Source organism: Gracilinanus agilis, chromosome 5 (genome assembly GCF_016433145.1).
Source record: "Gracilinanus agilis isolate LMUSP501 chromosome 5, AgileGrace, whole genome shotgun sequence".
Lineage (NCBI taxonomy): Eukaryota > Metazoa > Chordata > Mammalia > Didelphimorphia > Didelphidae > Gracilinanus > Gracilinanus agilis.
The window spans coordinates 14,186,119-14,208,466 of record NC_058134.1 but is presented as its reverse complement, the minus strand read 5'-3'; the positions used below and the strand labels follow the sequence as shown (position 1 = coordinate 14,208,466).

The following is a 22,348-nucleotide window of genomic DNA, read 5'->3' as shown; positions in this document are numbered from 1 at the left end:
AGAATAGAAAGAGAAGAGAGAGAGAGAGAGAGAGAGAGAGAGAGAGAGAGAGAGAGAGAGAGAGAGAGAGAGAGAGAGAGAGAGAGAGAGAAATAGATCCTGGTCACTAGAAGCTGACTTTATTTCTCCTCTTGTTAGGATATATGGTCCACACAATTTCCAAATATTTTATCTTGGTGTAAGGCAAATTTTATACAAATTATCAGTGGAACTAAGTCTTCCTCTCCACTTGGAAGGTTCTGCATTATTAAATTATAGTACCATCATTTGTATTCCTAAGATTATCATAAGATGATATTCTTGAAACATAGCATGACATGGTAGAGAGTGCACTGTACTTGGAGCAAGAAGATCTGGGTTCAGATTCTGACTGACTCTTACTAGCTCTTTGACCATGGCTAGGCCACTTCACCCCAGTGAGCCTCAGTTTCCTCATCTGTAAAATGAGATAAATTCTACCCACATTCCCCAGGGCATGGAGTTGTTGTGAACAAAGTCCCTTGGAAAGCCTGCTAGAAACATGAGCCCTAGTTCTGGGGGGTGCATATGACTCTATTCAAGGTACAAAAAACAGATTCCTCAGCCTAAAGGGTTCCCTGCCATTCATCCTCCTATGATAACTAACATCCATAGAAGTATTCAATGTTTGCAAAGAACTTTATACACATACATTCCACATATGTATGACATGAATGTTCTTACTGTCCCTAATTTATAGGTGAAGAAGCTGCCTCCTCAGTACTTACCACCACACCTGGCCCATAATAAGCAAATACTAAGTCCTTATTGGCTGCATAACTAAGAGATATAAAGTCACTCACCTGGGGATAATGCAACTAAGAAGTATGTGAAGCAGGATTTGAACTCAGGTCTTCTAGATGCCAAATTCTGAACTGTATCCACTACTGAAAAATTGGGGCTTTGAAATAAGCCACGTGTGACCATGGAAGGGAAAGGATGCTTTGGAAAGCACAAAGGATCTAGTTTTGTCCTCTTTTGAGGAAGGTCCTTCAACATGACTTCTAACAAGGAAGAGAGCCATGGGAACCTCTGGGGAAGGGTCCCGGTGCCACTTCTTGGGATCAGAGAGGGGCCTGCTCCAGATTTCTGGGATAACACCCCCACCTTCCACCCCAGGCAGATAAAAACACCACTAGTGAGGCTCTCAGCTCTAGGCCAGTGATAGCAAACCTTTTAGAGGGGTGGATGATGTGAGAAATGTCCTCAGGCACAAGTGGAGAAGAGGAAGGGGAGCAGCCCAGCCCCACGTGCCTCTAGCTTTCTAGTAACAAACTCTGGTGAACTCTGTGCTGGGGTGACAGTGTGTGTGTCCATAGAGAAGACTCTGAGTGACCCCTCTGGCACGTGCGCCATAAGTTCACCACCGAGGCTCTAGGCTACGGCCAGCCAGATTTTTCTTTGCATAGAGGAAATGAAACACATGTGTCTTTGACAAGATTTACATGGAAATGTCTTTTGTAATGTGTAAATAGAATTGTGTACCCCAGGACTATGTTCCCCAGAATTCCTTTACTTGTCCCAGAATTCCTTGAATTACATTCCCTACTTTGCATCCTTTCGCTGTATTGATAAAGTTGTGTGTAAGCCCACCTCTGGGCTTCTTCCCACACTCTCCTCCTGACTCTCACTTCTGACTTTTGGTGGTCTGGGCAACTCTCTCTTTGCTAAGCCTGTCGTTTTCCTTTTTCTTCAAGTTATTATTAATAAATTCTTATAAAAATATGATACTTGAAGTATTTGGTTATTAATTTTTAATCTTACAATGGTCTGGTTGTGTGTGTTTTAGGGGCAACTTTGAACTCCCTCCTGGGGCCGAGATTTTTGGTTTATGTCAGCTGTGCACTTTCTATATGGGTAAGATGAAGTCCAATAATTATGCTTGTTCTGTGACTGGTCAAGAGAGCTAGGAGGTTGAGAACAATCAGAATTTCACATTAAGTCTTTCAACAAATCTTGACATGGGGTCACTTTTTAGACTTAGAGTTGGAAGGGATCTTAGAGGTCAAGTCCAACCCCTTCATTTTACAGATGCAGAAACTGAGGTCCAGGGAGGGGAAGTGATTTGAACGCAGGTCCTCTGACTCCAAATCCAGTCTTCTTTGCACCTCACTACACTGGATAAATGAGAGCTATTTTAGGAAAATGTTGTCCAGCCTTCATAGTTCTGAAATCCCCCAGCAAGATGGTCTGTCCCCAGCGTCTATGCATCTTATTTATTATAATTGTACTTCATCGATCACTGTGGGAACAACCTTCTCCAACTCCTGCCTCTTTGCTTTGTTTTTGTTTTTGTTTTTTCTGCCTTTGCTGCCATATAGGGGGACCGAATGTGGCACTTTGCTCTGTCCGTGTTCCTGATAGAGTTATATGGGCGCAACCTTCTCCTGACAGCAGTTTTTGGCTTAGTGGTGGCTGGATCTGTGTTGGTATTTGGGGTCTTAATTGGAGATTGGATCGACAGAAAACCAAGAAATAAAGGTAACTCCTTCTCGACTAGCTGTCCATATATAATTGGCTAAACCAATAAGAGGTAAACTTGTAGGCTGCTTGAAGCTATGCAAAGGGAGGCAGATACAAGAGAAAAGACACCACCCCCGAGTAGGGTGATAACCAATCAAGACGTGCAAAACACTTTGCAAAAATGATTTCATTTGATCCTCACAACAACTCTGGGAGGTGCTATTATGATCCCCATTTTATAGATGACTTAACAGATGTTTCGAAGTTATTTGACTGATAATCATAATAGCTAGCATCTCTAGATTGCTTTAGAGAGTGAAAAGCACTTTTCATATGTAGACTCATTAGATCTTCACAACAAATCTATGACATTAGGGACTATTATCATTCCCATTTTATATATGAGAAAACTGAGGGTGAGAGAAGTTGTGTGAATGGTTCAGGGTCACTCTGCTAAATAAGCGTATGAGGCAGTATTTGAAGTGAGGTCTTCTTGTTTCCAATGCTCTATCCACTGGGCCCCTAGCAGCTACCATTGATTCTGGGCATGAAGATCCAGAGCACCATTACTCTTGGCTCCAATCCTATTCGATCCAAAAACATTTATTAAATGCCTACTATGTGCCAAGAATTGTGCTATGTGCTGGAGATGCAAAAAGAGGCAAAAGACTGTCCCTGCCCTCAAGGAGCTTACATTCTAACAGAAGTACGAGCCTGCTGATGGAAAGTAACAAAGAGACATATAGATTGTGTGACTAGACTTGAATCCATTACCAAGAATTGTAAGAGATTTCTGGTCAAAGCAAGCAAGAAAAGAGGATGTACTGGTCATCCAGAAAGTGAGTGCTGAATGATAGATTGGGTTGACTGCCTACGGGCTCCACTAGGAGCTTCAGAAGCCCCTCCAACTTCCCATCAGGGACTTATGGAAGGCATGGATGAGTCATATGGGATGAAAAGGCTTTGGATGGAGTGCCCACACAGATGTTCCGGAGCCAGTGATGTATTGGGATATGTACTTAAGTTAGTTATTCATCAGATAAATTTGGATTCGTTTCTGGACTTAGCTAATTGGCCCCACATCTCCCTTGAACTTTGGTTGGTGGGATATCTTTCTCCCCCTCTTCTTATATGGTCCAGTCAATCCATCCATCAGTTTCAGCAAACAAGCCTTTACAGAACTCCTACTGATACAGCTCTTTTGGGGCCTGGGAATGCAAAGATCAAAGAGAAGTAATGCCTGCCCTCAGGGAATTTATGCTTTATCAGAGATGACAAATAGACACAGATATACAAATGGATGCAGAGTCAATATAAGGTAAAGGCCAAGTAACTTGAGGGGGAGCTGGGTGTAGTCCACCATGTGGGATAGCATCAATCCATCTTTTTTCCTCCTGCTCTCCATTTAGCATTACAGCTTCAGATTCCCCCAGTATGGAGCAAGCTAATAATGGTCCATTCTGAAGTCAGCTGATTTGCCTTTCTGATTGGTCACAAAAGGCTCTGTTGTAATAGGAAGCTAGGTGACTCAATGGATAGAGAGCCAAACCTGGAGACGGGGGATCTTGGGTTCAAATCTCACTTCAGACACTGCCTAGTCCTGTGACCCCATTCAAGTGACTTAACCCCCATTGCCTAGCCCTTACCTCTCTTCTGCCTTGGAACCAATACTCAGTATTGATTTTAAGGCAGAAGGTATGGGCTTAAAAAAAAAAAAAAAAAAGCTATGTGTACATACTCTTCTGCTCTGTTTCCTTGCCTTTCCATCACTACTGGTGAGAAATCAGAAGGCTTGAGGATTACTTTGTCATTTTCTTTTGTTTTCTGGATTTGTGGTCAAACTTGATCACCTCCAGGCTATCTCACTGGCCATTAGGCCCTCCATACTTAGATTAATTTCATGCAATCTTCCCATTTATGTCATCTGGATTGTCTGTTTTGTCTTCCATAATCCTCTCTCTCTCCTTCACCTGGTTAGGAGACATAAACACAGATTGAAAGCTATGACCTTCAATTATTCTCTAATAGATTTTGTAGTGATGTTATTGGTTCATTTAGAATGGATCGTGGTGTGTGGTACAAGATGCTGGTCTAAATTATTGAGCTACGTTTCTGTTGTGCCTGCCTGATGAAAATATCACTTTGCTATTGTATTCTATCCTATATCCTAGTTTATTATTGATATTATTTAATAATATCACGTTATATTGTATTATATGTCATATAATATTCTATTAGATAAGAGATATGGATGGAAATCTCCTTTGGGGCAGGCATGGGGATCTGGCTACGGCTGAATGCCTGTGTGGAATGGCAGGGAATTGATTCTCTTCTGTCAGTACTCGGAAGTGAAGGCTCTCTCCTTTACCACCAGTTGCCCATGCATCCCTATTTCTTCAGAACTCCTCCGTCACTGCCTGCTGTGTAGTGCTAATGTTGGTGTTCTCCTACAAGAGTGAGATCGAGCGCATCGGGCAGGGCTGGCTCATGGTAAGTGTGGACACCCCTTTCTCTTGCCCAGTGGAGGCAAGCTTCGGAGGCCTGGGTTATGTCTTCCCATTGGGGCAAGCAGCGATCGCCTCTTCCGCAGCCTTCCGGGAACCTCGCTGGTCTTTCCTTAGAGTTGCTTTTCACCTTGAAGCTATGAATCAGACCCCCAATCACAGACGTGCAGACAACTGCATTGTGGGCCGCCTGTCTCCCGGGCCCAAATTAGTCTCGGCTCTGGGGCTGGTGGAGGGGGCAGGAAGAAAGCTCATCAAGCCAAGAGAATAGTACTTCCCGCCTCCCCTTAGCTGAACGTGTCACTAAGAGGGCGAGCTATTCAGCCCAGCTCGGGAGGAGTGTCGCTGAAAGGCCACAGAAAGCATTCGCCCATGGAAGTCTATTCTTGGGTTGCAAATTCTGCTTTCCAACCCCTCCCCGCAGGTGGCCTGCTATGTGGCAGTGATCATCTTAGCAGATCTGGCCAACCTGGCCAGCACAGCCCTCACCATCACCATCCAGAGGGACTGGATCGTGGTCATCACGGGAGACAACAGAAGCCAGCTGGCTGGTAAGGCCAAGCCACCATGGAGATGCTTTGTCCCTCTGGGAAGCAGAAGTGAAAGGATGCCCAGCCTCTTAATGAATTTCCTTCAAACAAGGATGATGTGGAAATTCAGTAGAGCCCGCAGGGAATATTGGTGGCTGGGATGAGAGCCACAAGGAGGGCAGGGTGGCTGGACCTCTACTCAGGGTGCTAAAATGTAGGGGGAGGGCAGACCTATGATTTCCTAAGTACAGGAAATTCCTGATGAGAAAATTACCTCAATTAACATAGACTAGCACCTCATAGTCTGAAAAATTTGCCTAGGGCCATGAGAACCCCTAAGTGACTCAACTAGGGTCACACAGCTAGATATATTAGAGACAATACTTGAGCCTAGGTCTTCCTAGCTCTGAGACCTGCTCATTATCTACTACCCCAAGTTACCCCTCTGGCACTTCATTAGCAAAAATAATTCTTTAAAGTAGGAAGCCTCCAGAAGACACTAGTTTCCTGCTACACGCAAGCTAGCTCTCCTTCTCCTACCTTGCTCCTCTGTCCTAAGAGAATGAAGGAATAGAGCGGTGATGGTGAACCTACGGCATGCATGCCAAAGATGGCACATGGAGCACTGTCTATGGGCACATGTGCCATCCCCTGGCAAAGTTTGTTACTAGAAAGGCAGAGGGACTCTAGCAGAACTGCTTCCCTTCCCCCTGTCCACTGTGCCTGACGACATTTTTTCACATCACCCACCCCTCCACCCAGGGGAGAGTTTTCTCCCTCCCCTGTGTGGTTTAAGGCAGGAAGGGTGAAGGAAAGAGGGTGGGCAGGGCATGCTTGGCACCTGGTCTGGAGGGGTGTGAGGCATGGCACGTGGTCTCTAAAAGATTCACCATCACTGAAATAGAGCAATGATTTGTTTTTAAAACCCTTATCTTCTGTATTTGTATCAATTCTAAGACAGAAGAGCAGCAAAGGCTAGGCAATTAGAGTTAAGTGACTTGCCCAGGGTAGCATAGCTAGGAAGTGTCTAAGGCTAGATTTGAACCCAGATCCTCCTGACACTATCCACTGTGCTACCTACCTGCCCTTGAAACAATGTTTAAGTACTCTGCTCTGTGCTGGGGATACCAAAAGAAGAGGAAGACAGTCTCTGCCCTCTAGGAGTTCCCATTGTCCTTCAGGGTAGGGCAGGAACTATGGGGGAGAAGAGGTGGAGGTACCCTTTGAAGGGTCTCAGTAGAGAAAGTCCTGGGAAGATGAGGCAGCAATATAGCCTACAGGGAAATGAAGACAGCGTTGTCCTTGCCCTCTGGCTGGGTTCCTCCTTAAATTAGAGTTTGGGACAGGTGGACTCAGGGGACATGTTTGCCTGCTTTCAGGTGATCAAAGGCTCTTTTTCATGTCAAAACACAAATGTGGGCCTTTTACCCTGCTCTGTGTCTGGCTTGACTGGCAAGCTGGCATTTCTCTAGCACTTTAAAATGGGCAGGGCTCTTTGGGTCCATTACCTTCTGGAACCTCTTGGCAACCCTATGGGGGCAAGAGCAATGGGCATTATCACCGCCATTTTACAGATGAGGAAGCAGATAGTCAACAAGCATTCACTGTTAGCCAGATGCCAGGCACTGTGCTAAGGGCTGGAGCTACAAAGAAAGGAAATTACACAAAAACAGGTTCCCTGATCTCAAGGAGCTCACATTCTAATCAGGGAGACAATATGCAAAGAACTGTATAGACAAGGTATCTCCAAAGCAGATGGAAGGTAATTTCAGAGGGAAGATGCTAGCAGCAGGGAACTGAGAAAGACCTGCAGAAAGCAGGACTTGGGTTGTGTCTGCAAGGAAGCCAGGGAAGCTAAGAGGTAGAGAGGAGGAGGCAGGGTATGGCAGATATGAGGTACCGCTAGTGCAAAGGCATGGAGATGGGAGATCGAGAAACTGGAAGTAGGACAAGGCCAGTGTGGAGTGCTGGAGTTTGGGGAGAATGTAAAACTGGGAAAGTGGGAGAGTTATAGATTATAAAGAACTTTAAAAACCAAATAGAGGACTTTATAATTGATCCTGGAGGTAAAAGGGAGTTAAATGAAGGACATCAATCAGAGAAATGACATGCTTAGACCATTAACTTAGAAAATCATCCTGGCAGCTGAGTAGAGGATGAATGGGAGATGGAGTTGGACAGCCCCAACCTCTAATGTTTCTTTCTGATCCCAGTCTGTGAGTCTAAGCCTCCTGACTCTAAATGCAAGGCATTTCCTACTGTGCAATGTTGTCCCTTTATTGCTAGTCTTGACTTTTAAGCTACACTAAGGTAATGAAGCTAGTGGTACAGTAGATAGAACACTGGACTTGGAGTCAAGAAGGTTCATCTTCCTGAGATCAAATCCAGACTCAGATACTAGCTGTGTGGCCCTGGGCAAGTCACTGAACCTTGTTTGCCTCCGTTTCCTCATTTATAAAATGAACAGGAAAAGGAAATGGCCAACCACTCCAGTGTCTCTGCCAAGAAAACCCCAAATGGAGTCACAAAGAGTCGTTCATGACTGAACAAGAGCAACATCAAAGGGAATACTTACATTTTGGTAGTGGGTGTTCCACTCACTCATTTTTGTATTTTCACAACATGCCAAGCATTGTGATGAGAGCCCTAGACCAGGAGCCAGGACCCTTGGGATTGGCTCCTGTCTCTAGCACTAACGAGTTATAGAATCAGTTCTCCTTTCTGAGCCTCAGTTTCCTCCTTCATAAAAATGTAGAGTGAGTCTTGACGAGCTCCCTGCTCTCCATGCCTATGACCATGGACCTTGGGCCCTGGAGGAGATCTGTGTCATCTTGAGTCATTCTTGGCCGTTGAGTGCGAGGGAAATGTTTCAGGTTACTCTCTGTTCTAGGGATGAATGCAATGATTAGAAGGATGGACCAGATCATCAACATCTTCGCCCCTCTCTCCGTGGGACAGGTGATGACGTGGGCGTCCAACGTCATTGGTTGTGGCTTCATCCTGGGATGGAACTTGGTGTCTCTGCTGGTTGAGTTCCTTTTTCTGTCTAAGGTTTATCAACTAGTGCCTCAATTGGCTGCCAAACCCCGGCGGTACACAGGGGACAGCTTCCTCAAAAGGCAGCTGGAGCTCATCAGTTCTCAAGGTAATGTCACTTCCCCTGGTTCCTCACTCAGTCTTCTTCCCTGGAGGGATTTTAGTTGAGACCATTTGTGAGGGATGTTGGGGGAAATGGGGAGGTGTTGGACTACACGACAGCTATCCCTCCTTCCCACACCATGGAAGCTTCTTTAGGTCAGTTTTGTCCTCTTTGCCCCCAGCTTCTAGCACAGTGCCTTGCACAGAGTAGGAGCTTAATAAATGTTTGATGAAGAATGAACACATTTCGAGGGTTCTACCCATCCCTCCTGACTCCTTGGCTCCTTCCAGGATGGGCCACCACTAGGACTCAGTCCTTTTTTAATTTCTTCTTCTGTAACCCTTACCTTCCATCTTTTGAATCAATACTTTGTTGGTTCCAAGGTAGAAATGCTGTAAAGGCTAGGCAGTTAAGGTTAAGTGACTTGCCCAGGGTCACATAGCTAGGAAGTGTCTGAGGCCATATTGGAACTTAGGCTCTGCCATCTCTCTATCCTGGCTCTCTATCCACTGAGCTACCTAGTTGCCATTGTGGGCTGCCTTTAAAATTTTTTTGAAATACATGTATGTGTATATATATATATGATTATATTGTATGTGAATATATTATATCATTTGATCCTCCCTATGAGGTATCTTGTGTTGAGAGCATGTCCAATTCTCTCCCACCCACCCACCCACCCACTTTCACTTCCTGATGCACACATCGACTTGCTTTGGATCTGAGCTTTCCATCTGGTGTCTCCAGAGAATGGTCAATCTGGGGCCCAGCCGCCATTTTGGAGGCCACTGCTCAGGACACTGGGGAGTCCCTAAAGCCTTGGAGCCGAGGAGGACATGACCAGACCAAGGCCTTGGGCCAATTCCTTTTCCGATTCTGTGGGTGAAGAATTAGAAACGAGGGAGATCTGAAGTGGCCCCATGAGTAGACTATCCCAATAACCCAGGCGAGGAGGGGGTGAGGTTACACGGGGAGAAGGAAGGGGGCCCATTAAGGGATGCCATGGAGGGAAATGGACACGACTTGGTCAATGGTCGGCACGAGGTAGAGCAGCGAATCCAGAAGAGCGCCAACGTTTGGGGCAGGGATGGTGGAGACGGGACAGAAGGGGTGTATAGGCAGGGGACAGAGAGAGGAGAGAAGCTGCCATGCTAACTGCCATTTAAGACCTTTCTGACCGCCTTTTGTTTTAGGGGAAATTCACTCTTGTCCAACCATCGATGAGTTTGCCAACGTGCCCAAGGAAGGCCCGGAGGACCGTCCATCTCTGGAAGCCCAGCCGGACATGACTTCCGGGTTTCCTCTTGGCCTTAGAAAGATGCGGAGGCTAGTCCGGACGTGCTGCGATGGCTGGAAGACATACTGCAGGCAGACCGTCTTCTTGGCAGGCTTGGGCTTGGCCTTCCTGTACACGACCGTGCTGGGCTTCGACTGTATCACCACCGGCTACGCCTACACGCAGGGGATCGGCGGCTCCCTCCTCAGCCTCCTTATGGCCATCTCGGCCTTCTCGGGGCTGGTGGGCACGCTGCTCTTCACCAGGCTGAGACGCTCCTACGGCTTGGTCCACACCGGCATCATCTCCAGCTGCCTCCACATAGTCTGCCTGCTGCTCTGTGTGTTTTCTGTCTTTGCGCCCGGGAGTCCCTTCGACTTGGGCATCTTCTCTCTGCCGCTAAGCCACAACTCTTCCTTACGGCACGAGCTGCCCCAAGAGGAGCCGATGCGGGTTTCTCCTTTGGAAAGAAACGTTAACCAGCCCATCCTTCCCGGCCGCTCCACCATCCACTGGACCAACAACACCGTCCTGATGGATGGCGCCCAGGAGAGCAAGCAGCCCGAGTCGTACATCTCCATCATCCTGCTCTTTTCGGGCGTGATCCTGGCCAGAATCGGTAAGCTGTGCTCGGAGCTGTCCAAGGGTGTCTTGTCCTGTGGCTGCTTGTGATGGGCCCAGAAATCAAGCAGCTTCGGGCGGGGGTTCTCCTCTCTCCCTGCTGTCCCGGGGGCCTATCCAGTGCTGTTCTAGGCCATCTGGGGCCCCTTCGGGCTCGGTCCTCAGAAGGACAGCTGGGGTAGAGAACCAGAGTCTGGACAGGTTCCCCTGCGCTGGGCTTTTTGAGGGTGCTTTGATCTAGATCAGTCATATCCTTTCCCATCTGGCATCTAGAACTCTCCCTGGCGAGTCTCCCGGCGTGAGGGCTGGGATTTGGACCTGGGATGCTGCATCCTAAACTCTTTCCACCTGGCCACATGGCTTCTTGCAGTGTCCAGCACACAGAAGGGGCTTTCTGCGTTCTTGAGCAACAGGATTGAGGATGATGGATGGCTCTGAGGGGGCCTGATTACTTGCTTCCTTATCAATGCTGGCTTGTCTGAGTCTTCGGGGGTCCAAGTAAATGGGTCGGGGCTCTGCGGGTAAGACCTGGAGAGAGGAAGCAGTTTGCCCAAAGACAAATCCAATAGTGGTCTGGCCAAGAAGACCTCATAGAACCTGCCCAAACAAGGTCCCATCCTTGACCTCCAATGAGCCACCGAGTGCTGGTCACCTTTGTGCCTGGCCCCTGGCCGGCTGGCTGCAGCCAACCCTCCTGCTGGGGAGGAGCATTGCCACCGGCGACCAGAGGCTCTTAGACCTAGAAGGACTCTCTGAGAGCTCAGGAGTTGCCAGAAGGGCCCAACGGAGAAGAGATTTAAATAGCGCTTGGAAAAGATGAACGCATGTCAGTATGAATAGTAAGAAAAGGTGCTTCAAGGCCTGCAAAGCATTTCCTATCCATTGCTGCCCTTGATTCTCATAGGAACCCAATGAGGTAGTACAGCGAGAGGTGTTCTTCCCATTTTAAAGATGAGGAAATTGAGGCTCGGAGATATTAGATGACTTGTCCAGTATGATACGATGAATCTGATCATTCAGAACATAGAGAACTGGAAGTGACCTTAGAGGTCACCAAGTCCAATCTCTTCATTTCCTAAGGGAGGAAACTGATGCTCAGAGGGAGCAAATGACTCAACTAAAGTCTCATAGCTAGGGGGCAGCTGGGTGGCTCAGTGGATTGAGAGCCAGGCCTAGAGATGGGAGATCCTAGGTTCAAATCTGACCTCAGACACTTCCTAGCTGGGTGACCCTGGGCAAGTCACTTGACCCCCATTGCCTAGCCCTTACCACTCTTCTGCCTTGGAGCCAATACACAGAACTGTGGAAGGTGAGGGTTTAAATAAAATAAAATAAAATAAAGTCTCATAGCTAGGAGGAATATGAAGCAGGATTCCAAGTCCTATAGACTCTTTCCCTCCCTAATCCTAGCTGCATGGGCACTTCTCTCTTCCCCGAGAACCCCAAGGATTAGAGTTTCTTTAAAAGGTCAAACCTCCCTTCAACCAGATAGACAGACCAGACAGATCGATTGTTTATATACAGTCAGAGAGGCAGATAGATAAGGAGAGAGACAGGCAGACAGACAGAAAGACAGACAAACAGATAGATGGATAATCTCTTTATTTTTTGAAAGGCTGTATGGAGGCATGATAGTTGTTCTGGATGGTTGAGGAAAAGGCAGTCAATTTTTCCTCCTGGAGGCCAACAGCCAGTTTGCTGGAGCTGGAACTTTTTCAGGTTCTAGATCAACTTGTATGAAGCCCAGATCTTTGTTTTCTGTCCCAAATCTGATCATTCCCTCTGGACAGGCATTACCGTCCTTTCAGGTATCAATGTCACCTTGACCTGTCTCCAGGCCTCCCTCAAAGATGCTTCATAATAATCTTCAACACTCTAGCAGGTCTTGAATGTTGGCAAAGCTCTTTAAAGACCCTCTCCTTGGAGATTCAACCCAACCCTGGGAAAGAGATGCTATTTTTTTTATCCCTATTTTATAAGATGAGGCATTAGAGCCTGAGGAAGATGCCTAGAAGCCTAGTGTCATGCCACTAGTCAGGGGCAGAGGCAGGATTCAAACTCAAGTCTTCCTTCCTGACTCCAAGTTCAGTGCTCTACTCTCTAAGCACTGATTTTCATTGTGATGTGGAGGTGACCTTGATTTCATTGCATCCTATTTCAGGAGCCAGAAAGGACCTTCAAGATAATCTGATCCAACTTTCTCATTTTTACAGAAAAGGGAACTGAGGCTCACTTTAATTCAATGACTATGTTACATGTAAGGAGGCTTTGAACCCCAGTTCTCTGACTACACATGAGGCACTCTTCCCCTGCATCCTGAAGGCTCTATATGCCAAAAGAGGGCAATTTCTTCTAGATACTGCTGAAGTATCTTCTTCAAGTACCAAAAAAAAAAAAAAGTTTCAAAGATACTTCTAGAACTGAAAAGCAGAAAATCTTATTCATTAACAGAATATCTGTCTTTGGGGAACTGACCCAGCTAGGTTTCTAGAGGCTCATCACCAGATTGGTTGATGAGAGGTACAACCAATTTTTTTGGCCATAGTAACTATTGAAGGACTAGGTTTAATAGTCCTGAATCTATATCATTTGGCGGAGAGTGTGGAGATGGGAAATCATAGATTCTGAAATCATAGATTCTGGATATGTTGTAGTAGTAAAGTAGGTCACTTTGACAGTACTTCAGTATTGAAGCAGGCCATTTTAGCTGTAGTTTCATCTACTTTTTTTTTTTTCCCAAATCTTTCCCTTGCAGGTCTCTGGTCCTTCGACCTCACTGTCACTCAGCTCCTTCAGGAAAACATTGCGGATTCTGAACGTGGCACTGTGAATGGTGTGCAGTGCTCCATGAACTACCTAATGGACCTTATCCATTTCATTCTTGTCATCCTGGCCCCCGCCCCTCAACAGTTTGGGCTTCTGGTGTTCATTTCCATCCTCTTTGTGATAATAGGGCACACCATGTATTTTGTTTACGCACGGAGATTCAGGAATCAAAATCTACCTACCCAGAAAACACCAAAGAAGGACAGAGAGGCTTTTTTAACTTGAGAAACCAGTTAACTCTTCCTATTTGATAAAATCACCCATTAGAGAAATTTCCTCACATAAAATTGATCAGATTTCACAATCACAGTTTCTAGCCACTTTCCCACTAGTCGATGCCCTCATTTATTCATTCATTTATTCATTCATTTGTTCATTGATTAATTCATTCAACAAGCTCACCTTCCCCGTTGGGGATGATCAAGTGACTGCTGTACTGCCAACAATTGAGGAGGCAGGCTAGAAAATCAGTTGTGGTTCTTTCCATGTCTAAAGATATGAAGTATGGTCTCGCCTTCTCCATCCTCGCCCAAGACATGAATACGGATGAATACTGCACAAATTAGAACATGACTGCATGGAAAGGGTAGAAAATGTCACAAGATCTGATGAGAGAGAAATTGCTTCAGATGTTTGGAGGAGGTGGCATTCCAGCTGGCCTTGAAGGATGGATAGAATGTGCACATCAGTTACAGCTTGGGCACTGCTACAACTTAGATGAATTATTTAACAACCTGTCCTAAGTAATGCCATCTGAACAATTCTGTTGTGGATTGGTTTCTATAGCTCAGCCTCAGGAAAAAGAAACACGCTTGTATATAAATGATACAGCGAAAATTCCGACTCTACCTAATGTCAGGATTAGCCGATGGGAGGTCCAAATAATGTCCTTTTCATTTAAATTCAGTTCTTTTCAACAAAAGCTTACTAAGTGCCAACTGTGTGTATGGCACTGTGGTGGGCACTAGGGACACAAAAGGTAAAAGCTAAACACTTTCAGCTCTCAGGGATCTTCTAATCTACACTAGTATGGATCAGGAAATGCAAAGTAGTTTCAGTAGAGAGAATGTATTAACAACAACAAGAGAATGTATTAACAACGGGGGTTAGGGGCTCAGAAAGGCCTAGGATGTGGCGCCTGGGCTGAGCCTTGAGAGAAGCCAGATATTCTAAGAGGCATATTTGAGGAAGGAGAGCATTCGAAGCATGGAGACAGACAGCCCAATTAAAGGCACAGAGATGGAAGGTGGAATGTTGAGCTTGGGTGACCACTCTTGGACCATTTGGACTGGAAGGCAGAGCAGATGAAGAGAAGTAATATAAAAAAAAGTCTGCAAAGATAGGTGGGTTCTTGTTTATAAGAGAACTGAAATGTCAAGTTCTTGTATCTTATTTTAGAGGAAATAGGGAGCTACTGAAGCTTCTTGAGGAGTGAGTCAACATGGTCAAAACTATCTTTATAAATTTAGAAGCTAAGTGGAAGGCAGATTGGGGAGGGAAGAGACTGGAAGCAAAGACACAAGCTTGAAGGTCGGGGTAGTTGTGAGTGGAAATGAGGAAACAGATGTAAAAGAAGTGAAAGTCAATTGACAAGACTTGGTGACCGATTGGATATTGGAGAGGAGGGGCAGAGAAGATTCAAGGATGACTGTGAAGTTGTGAAACTTGGGTGACTGGAAACCTGGTGCCACAACATAAAAGTGAAATCTGGAGGACACAAACATAGCCGTGGGAAGAAACAGAAGCTTCATGTTAGTCTTGGTGACTTTGAGAGGCTTTTGAGACATTCAGTTGGTGAAGTCCAGGAGGCAAGAGCCAATGTGGAATAATGTTTGGGAGAAAGATGAGAGCTGGCTATGAGAGCCATTTGTAGAGAAAGGACTACTCACCCCACCGGGGCCAATGAGATCACTTAGAAGAGGACCCGACGTAACTAATGTCTCGTGATACTCACAGCTAATGAGTGGGACATGGATAATGATCCAGCAAAGGAGGCTGGGAAGGAACAGTCAGATAGGTAGGAGGAGAATCGAGACGGGGACGTATTGCAGAAGCCTCTAGAGGAGAGAGTATAGAGGAGGCAGGAGTGCTTGACAGTGTCCAAAGCTGTGGCGAGGTCAAGGGGCATGAGGAGAGAGAAGTCTTATCGAGGGCTTGCTTCTTAATTGACGTTAGTGGAGAAGTCCCAACCCCTCATCCAGATGTGCCAGCTGTGGCTGGGTTGAATAACGCCAATTGTCCCTATTGCTAATTTCTGTTCTTCAAGTCTTAATGTGAAGATTAGTCATAGATTCCTAGGGGCTGTTAGCCTATCAAAATGGTATTTGTTAAGCTTGCCAAAATGATGGTATTTGTACTTATACCTCCTTCCCCTTCCCCCTCACCCCCCATCTCCTGGGAGGTGGTGGTGGTTGTGTAATTGTAGGTTAGGCTAATAGCTCATTTCTGGAGTATTTTAAGGTTTCTAAAGTACTTTGCTTACAACAGCCACCTTCTTTCCCACTCCCACCCCAACAGTGGGTAGAATTTGTATTCTTGTCCTCATTTTTCAGTTAAGGAAACTGAGTCTCAGAGCTGATAAGGGACTTGCCCAGGGCCACGCAGCTAGTAAGTGTTCGAGCCAGGATTAGAACACAGATTTCTCCTGACTCCAGGTGCAGTGTATCCCCCCCCCCCCAAACACACACAAAAACATGCTACCTCCACAATATTCCATCATAAGGGAAAAACCCTTATGCTTGTGCGATGGCTTCTGAGTGAAATAGTAGCCATTTGTGATTTAAACAAAGGCAATAATGACTGCGTTAGGTATTTCCAGTGAGCAGCGGATATCAGTTGTGCCATCTGTCTGTTAAAGCCCCGTCCTCAGATCTGACTCTCTCTATCCATCTTCGCTTTGAAGGCTGAGTAGGAATTCCAGTTTGAAAAGGAAAAACAAAATGATTTAACAAGGTATTAACGTTACTTCGGAAGGAGTCGCCACCAGCTGAGACTAATGAATCACAACTTTGTCCTTAGTTCTATTATCACCGGCATTGGAAACTGTTGCAAATTGTCTTAATTTCTCTTGTTATAAAATTCTATCCCAAAGTAAACAGAACCTTGGGAGGCTGTTTGAGTGGGCATTCACCACTGCTGTACTGGGGGGGGGGGGCAAATTTCTGGGTTTGTTCAAAAGTGGAAATAATAGAGCTAGTCATAAAGCTCATTTGGGCTTTGGACACCAACCACTGAAAACGTTAGATAGAGAACACGAGGAATAAGGTATCCTGATGATGCAGATTTAGTGATCTCTAAAGGGTTAAAAACCATTGATGCCCAAAGTTCTAGAAGTACAACATAACCCAAATATACTAAAAGACCGCAGGAGGAGGATTTTTCCCTAAGGAAAGTTTACCAAGTGAGAGAGGTTGTTCTCCCAGAGCAGAAAGATCTATTTTCTCCCACCCACTCACCTCCAGTTGAAAATGTGGAAAGGACAGGATCTTGTGAATATCTTTGCTTGCATTTCTCAGTTAGGCCTATTAGCACTTTATATAATAAATCCTGGTGATAGTTGTCTTTTACAAAAAAAAAAAAAAAAGAATAAAGGACATTTAAGAAACATCAGGAAAGTAAATTAATTAGAAGTCTGCCTCATGTAACTTGTTGACAGAGAAATGGTGCTATGACAAGGTGTGAAATCCCAAGCCAGGGGCCCTTAATAGTTGTAATTAGCACACACACATTTAGATATAAAAATCTTCCAAGAAACTGGTGGCTTTTAATTGTGTTTGAAAGCTTCAGAAGTTTGGCAGCTGGAGTGATGAATTGAGGTCTTTAGGGCTTCTCTGGCTCTCCCTACCAGCAGCTTCTGCCCTTTGGGGGGAAGAACAACATGATAGTTACTTGCATGTTCTGCTTACTTGAGTGCCAATTAACCAGGACTTTAAAGTCTATTTGTTCTCAAGAACTTACATAATGGGTAAAATAAGCTTTTCCTTCGGTAGGAAATAACATACCCTTTAGATGTGAGAAGAGATCAGCTGTTCCCTGCTTTACATATCTATGTACTGGAATTCTGGGGGCCTGGGGCCACTTGGTTGGATTCCACAACATTTTACTAAGTGCCCACTTAATAAAAAGTATTCCACTAAGCTCTGGGACTGTGAGACAAAGCGGAAGCAGTCCCTGCCCTCGGAGAGTTTGCATTCTTTCTGGGTCTGAAATTCTTTGAACTGCTGCATCACACATCCTGCCACAGACCCCAAGACTCTCCCTATCCCCCACTTTAGGAGAAGGAAATGATGGCCAAATTTTGATACTGTCTAAAGTTGGGGGAGGCGAGAGGGGCCAACAGAAAGTACAAAAGTCCTCGCTGTCCTACTGGCCACACTGCTCTGTTCACAGAGACCAGGCAAGCCCAGCTCTGTGGCCAGATGGATCCTGATTGTTCTTCTCTCTCATTATAACATCTTGACACAAAGTTCTCACCTTTGGGAAATACAGTTGTAATTCCAGCACCTGAGGAGACTTCAAGACCTTTCCTTGTCATTTAGGCTTGGCAGTCGATGTTGGACCATTTGTAATGATCCAGGCTCATTTCAGGGGTGAGAGATCAGCACAATTATCCAAACCACACAATTACAGACTATATCTATTAAGAGAACTATACGTACGCATATTTAAAATAGATATAAAAATAAAAATGTAAATTTAAAAATATTAAAATTTTAAAAATATAAATATAAAAAATAAAATTTAAAATTTATAACAGATCATTTTAAAACCTCTTATTAACTTCTCTAGCTGCTTCGCTACTTTTTTTTTTAACCCAAAGGGTCACTATTATGGTCTTAGTCCCTCAAAAGAAAGAATTCTTTCCTTTCAGCTTTACAGGATTCACTTCACCATGGTATCATGCCCTCAACTTCTTGATAGTGACTTTCTGATTTCTCTTTTCCAAAGAATCATCTTTCTGACTGCCCTGAGTTAGCCACCTGGGAGTTAGGTCTCCTTTTGGATAATGACTTGATCAGGGTATCTGAGCCACTATGTGTTAAACATGTGTTCATGATTCTAAGATAAACTTTAGAGGCAACTGAGTGGCTCAGTGGGTATTGAGCCACGACTGGAGACAGGAGGGCCTGGGTTCAAATTTGACCTTGGACACGTCTGAGCTGTGTGATTCCAGGCAAGTCACTTACCCCCCTCCCCCCCCCATTGCCTAGTTCTTACTGCTCTTCTGTCTTACTACCAACACACAGTATTGATTCCAAGACAGAAGGTAAAGGCTGAGTAGCTCAGTCTGTCACCGTTGATCATGCCACAATATTGCAGTAACTGTGTACAACGTCCTCCTGGTTCTGCTTATTTCGCTCTGCATCAGTTCATGGAGGTCTTTCCAGCTTTCTGAAATCTCCCCACTCAGCATTTCTTATAGAAAAAGTATTCCACTGTGGTCTGCATTACTTTAGGTCTATTTGCCTTGATGGATTATAGAAGATCATGGATCACAGATCGGGAGTTGGAGGAGACCAGAGAGATCATCTAATCCAACCACCCTCTTTATAGATGAGGAAACTGAGCTTCAGAGAGTCAAAGTGCCTCGGCTTCCAACCCGACACTGCCGCTCTCCGCTGATGCTTCTCAGGTCACAGCAGATGGTGACTCTGGGCAAATCACTTAAGCTCCTGGTGTCCTAGGCAAACCTCTAAGAAGAAATGTCTAAGACATGTCCAAAGCCAGCTGCTGGCTTTCATTAGGGTCTTTTCAAAGGTGGAACCCCCTACACTGATGGAATCACATCTGGCCCAAACCTCCTCCCTCGGTCAAGTTCTCAGTTCACTTGTATGCATGTTGGGCCAGACTCAAGGGGATTCGGAGGAAATGACTTGGGCAGGGTGAATGTCACACCATTCTTCTGACTTCTAATCAGCCTTGTAGAGGAAAGTCCTGCCTACAGAAGGGAGCAGACCAGTGATGGGGAACCTTTTAGAGACTGAGTGCCCAAACTACAACTCTCATGCTGCTTGTGAGCCACCTTCTTACCCCAGACAGGGGAGGAAGTGCTCCCATTGGGCTGCTGGGCAGAGGGATGTGGGAAAACTATCCTGAGGTGTGGTGCAGAGCAGCTCCCTCTGGCACAGTGTGCCATAGATTTGCCAACATGGGAATAGGAGCACAGGTGGTGGGGCTGAGTCTAGTTTGTTGGCAAGCCCTGGGGGCATGTCGGTGAAGGCGTGGCATGCATGCCCCAGCGTGCAGGAGGGGACTGTTCTGTTCTTCCTCTCCATGCAGCAGCCCAATGCGAGCACTTCCTCTCTCTGCTGTCTGGGATAACGGGGGGCTCACAGGCAGCTTGAAGGTGCATTTTGGGCACATGATCTCTAAAAGGTTTGCCAATGCTGCCCTAGGGCATAGCAAAATGTAGTAGTATGTGTGTGGAGGTGATGCCCTCACCAGGTTCTCCTCCTTTGCCTGGCACCCCATTGTCTTGAACAACCTGTTCTCCTGGAATGACAGACCACAGGGAGGGGGAAAAGAAAGGAGCCTCTCCCTGTTTCGACTTTTTCTTCTCACATAGGATGAAGGGCTCTGAAGAGTTTGGTTCTGTGTGTGTTGCCTCGCTTTAGAGAGACAAAGGCAGAAAAATGAAGAAGTGGGTAGAGCCGGGGGCCTCTTTATCCCTGGCCTGCTGCCCCACATCTCTGAAAAGGGCCAAGTGCCCATCTGACATGGGACGCTCCAGACCACAGCATCTGTTTGGTTGCTCAGGGACCAGGTCAAAGGCAACGGCAGAAAAGGGAGCGAGAAAGCCAAGTGAGGCCAACGCCAGGGAGATACCAGAGGCTCAGCCTCAAATTCAACAAGTAATAATCATTTGCTTCTTCTGGGCAAGGGCCTGGAGGCGTTAGAATAATGAAGAGAAAGGGCAGCCCCCTCTCGGTGAGCTCGAAGCTCTCTAGGAAGCGCCCCACATTTGGGAAGGGACGTGCCGTGGATGCCTGGCAACTTAGCTGTGTGTGTGAAAGGGTAAAGAGGAGAAACAGGAGAAAGGCAAAGGCTTGGAGAAGGACCAAACTGCTTACTCCTTTGAGCCCAAATTTCCCCACTTGGGAAATGAGGGCATTGGCCTAGGTGGCCCTAAGTCCCTTTCAGCTCAAAATAAATCTACGGGCCTTAGAACTCTGATACTGGACGAGTTTCCAAGGATCATGGAATGCTGGGCCTGGAAGGGGCTTTCCTGGGACACCTCGGATAAACCCCTCATGTCAGAGGTGGGGAAAATAAGGCCCAGAGAGAGAAGTGACTGACTCGTGTCACAAGAAATCAGAAGGGAGGCAGGATGTGAACTCAGGAGTCCTCACAGTCCAGATCTGGGCCTTCTTTACATATTACAGACTCCTTTGCCTGCTTACAAAGGGCCCATCATATTGAGGTTTCTCAGGGCCAGGAGATGGACAACCTCTCAAAGGTGGCATCTGGCGGGTTTGCGGGTAACAGAACCGTGCCAGGGCTTTCAGTCAGCTCCTAGCAGGCCTGCTTCCCTTCAGCAAGAGGAAGAACTGTGGGCCCATTGCTAACTCAGTGAGAGCAGTTCATCTACTTTTCTCAATACTTTTCCTCTGGTTACCTGGGAAGAAACCTCCCAGCCTACATTCTTTAAGAACCCGTGTTTCCACATGGGTGAGTCCTCCCCTGTTGCCGTGAGGTACAGTGAAAAATAAAGTACTGACTTTGCAATCAGATATCCTGGGTTCCAATCTTGCCTCTAGCATTGGCTGCCTTGTCACCTTGGGTAAGTCACTTCTCCTCGGGTCTCATTTTCCTCACCAATAACTTGAGGGGATTAGACTCCTGGCCTCTGAGATCCCTTCTGGCTCAAGCTTTATAAACCCATACGGGAGGCAATATTTTTAGTGGGAGCTGGGGAGTGGGGTGGGGGTCAAGGAAAGCTTTTAGGTGAATGGGTCCTGAGGGAAAACTATGGATCCATAAAGTCAGAGGAATATATGGTTTCCCACAGAGCCGTCTTCTCTTACCCCTTTGGGGGGGGGGGGGGTTGGCCTTTTTGCCCTTCTCCTCATTTCCATTGTCCTAATCCCAGAAACCAGCACCCACCTTGCAGCTGGGAGTTCCCATCATTGGGGGACCAGCAAGAAGGAAAGGGGCCCAGAATCCTACGATGTCAACAGAGAACTGTTGTTTGGGGCATCCAATGGCTTGCATTTTTTTCCCCATAGAAATTGTTCCACAGGCTGATTGGGGTCCTGGGCATGGATGGCATGACCACTGTGCTTGTGTTATGGGTTACAAAGGCATTTACTGGCTGGCCTGAGAACCACGTAGACTATTGTTTCTATGGGGAAATGTTTGTCAAGTTCCAAACGGACTTAACATGCTAATTTTGGGAACACAACCCATTTGGAAGTAAGCCTGAGAGGAGGAAGAAGGGATCATTGTCTGAAAGGGCCAAACAAAAGAATTTGGTGACTTGTTAAACCAGGTACCACTTGAGGAGACAGCTGGGGTTTGGGCTACAATTCAGCTCAGTGTAAAGAAAGAGAAAAATCCCATTAGCCTCCCAATCATGCATGTCATGGACCCATTTCTGGGAAAGCATCAGGTACCACTTGAAAGCTCATTTGTTGTTCCCGGCATCCAGTTCTGGCCATCTATTTCTCAGCCCTCCCCCCTCTGCCCCATTGTGATGCTTGCTGAGGGGGATCCCTAAACCCAAAGTGTCTTTCAAGGATTTCCTGCACCTCACCTGGAGCTCACTAACAGATATCAATCTCCTTAAGCATGTCAAGAGGCTCAATGGCACCAGTGTGCAAGGGTTAGCTTAACCTATGAAATGGAAGAAGGTCAATTGCTAATTGTTCTGAAGGTATAATCCCAGCCCTATACCAGCTGGACTACTCTTTAGCTGCTTCCTGCCTAAAATTCTTCTTTTTTATCATTATTCATCCCATAAATCAAAAAAATC

The 22,348-nt window shown here is 46.1% G+C and overlaps 1 protein-coding gene across 1 annotated transcript in view; it reads left to right on the top strand.

Moving 5' to 3' along the window:
- LOC123249721 (solute carrier family 40 member 1-like) overlaps positions 1-13,602 on the top strand; it is a 16,507-nt gene extending 2,905 nt beyond the window's left edge. The window contains 8 exon segments of the mRNA XM_044678854.1: positions 1,359-1,483; positions 1,793-1,875; positions 2,340-2,499; positions 4,856-4,971; positions 5,410-5,536; positions 8,406-8,660; positions 9,848-10,549; positions 13,307-13,602. Of these exon segments, the coding sequence (XP_044534789.1) occupies positions 1,359-1,483; positions 1,793-1,875; positions 2,340-2,499; positions 4,856-4,971; positions 5,410-5,536; positions 8,406-8,660; positions 9,848-10,549; positions 13,307-13,602 (1,864 nt within the window).
- The last annotated feature ends 8,746 nt before the right edge of the window (positions 13,603-22,348 follow it).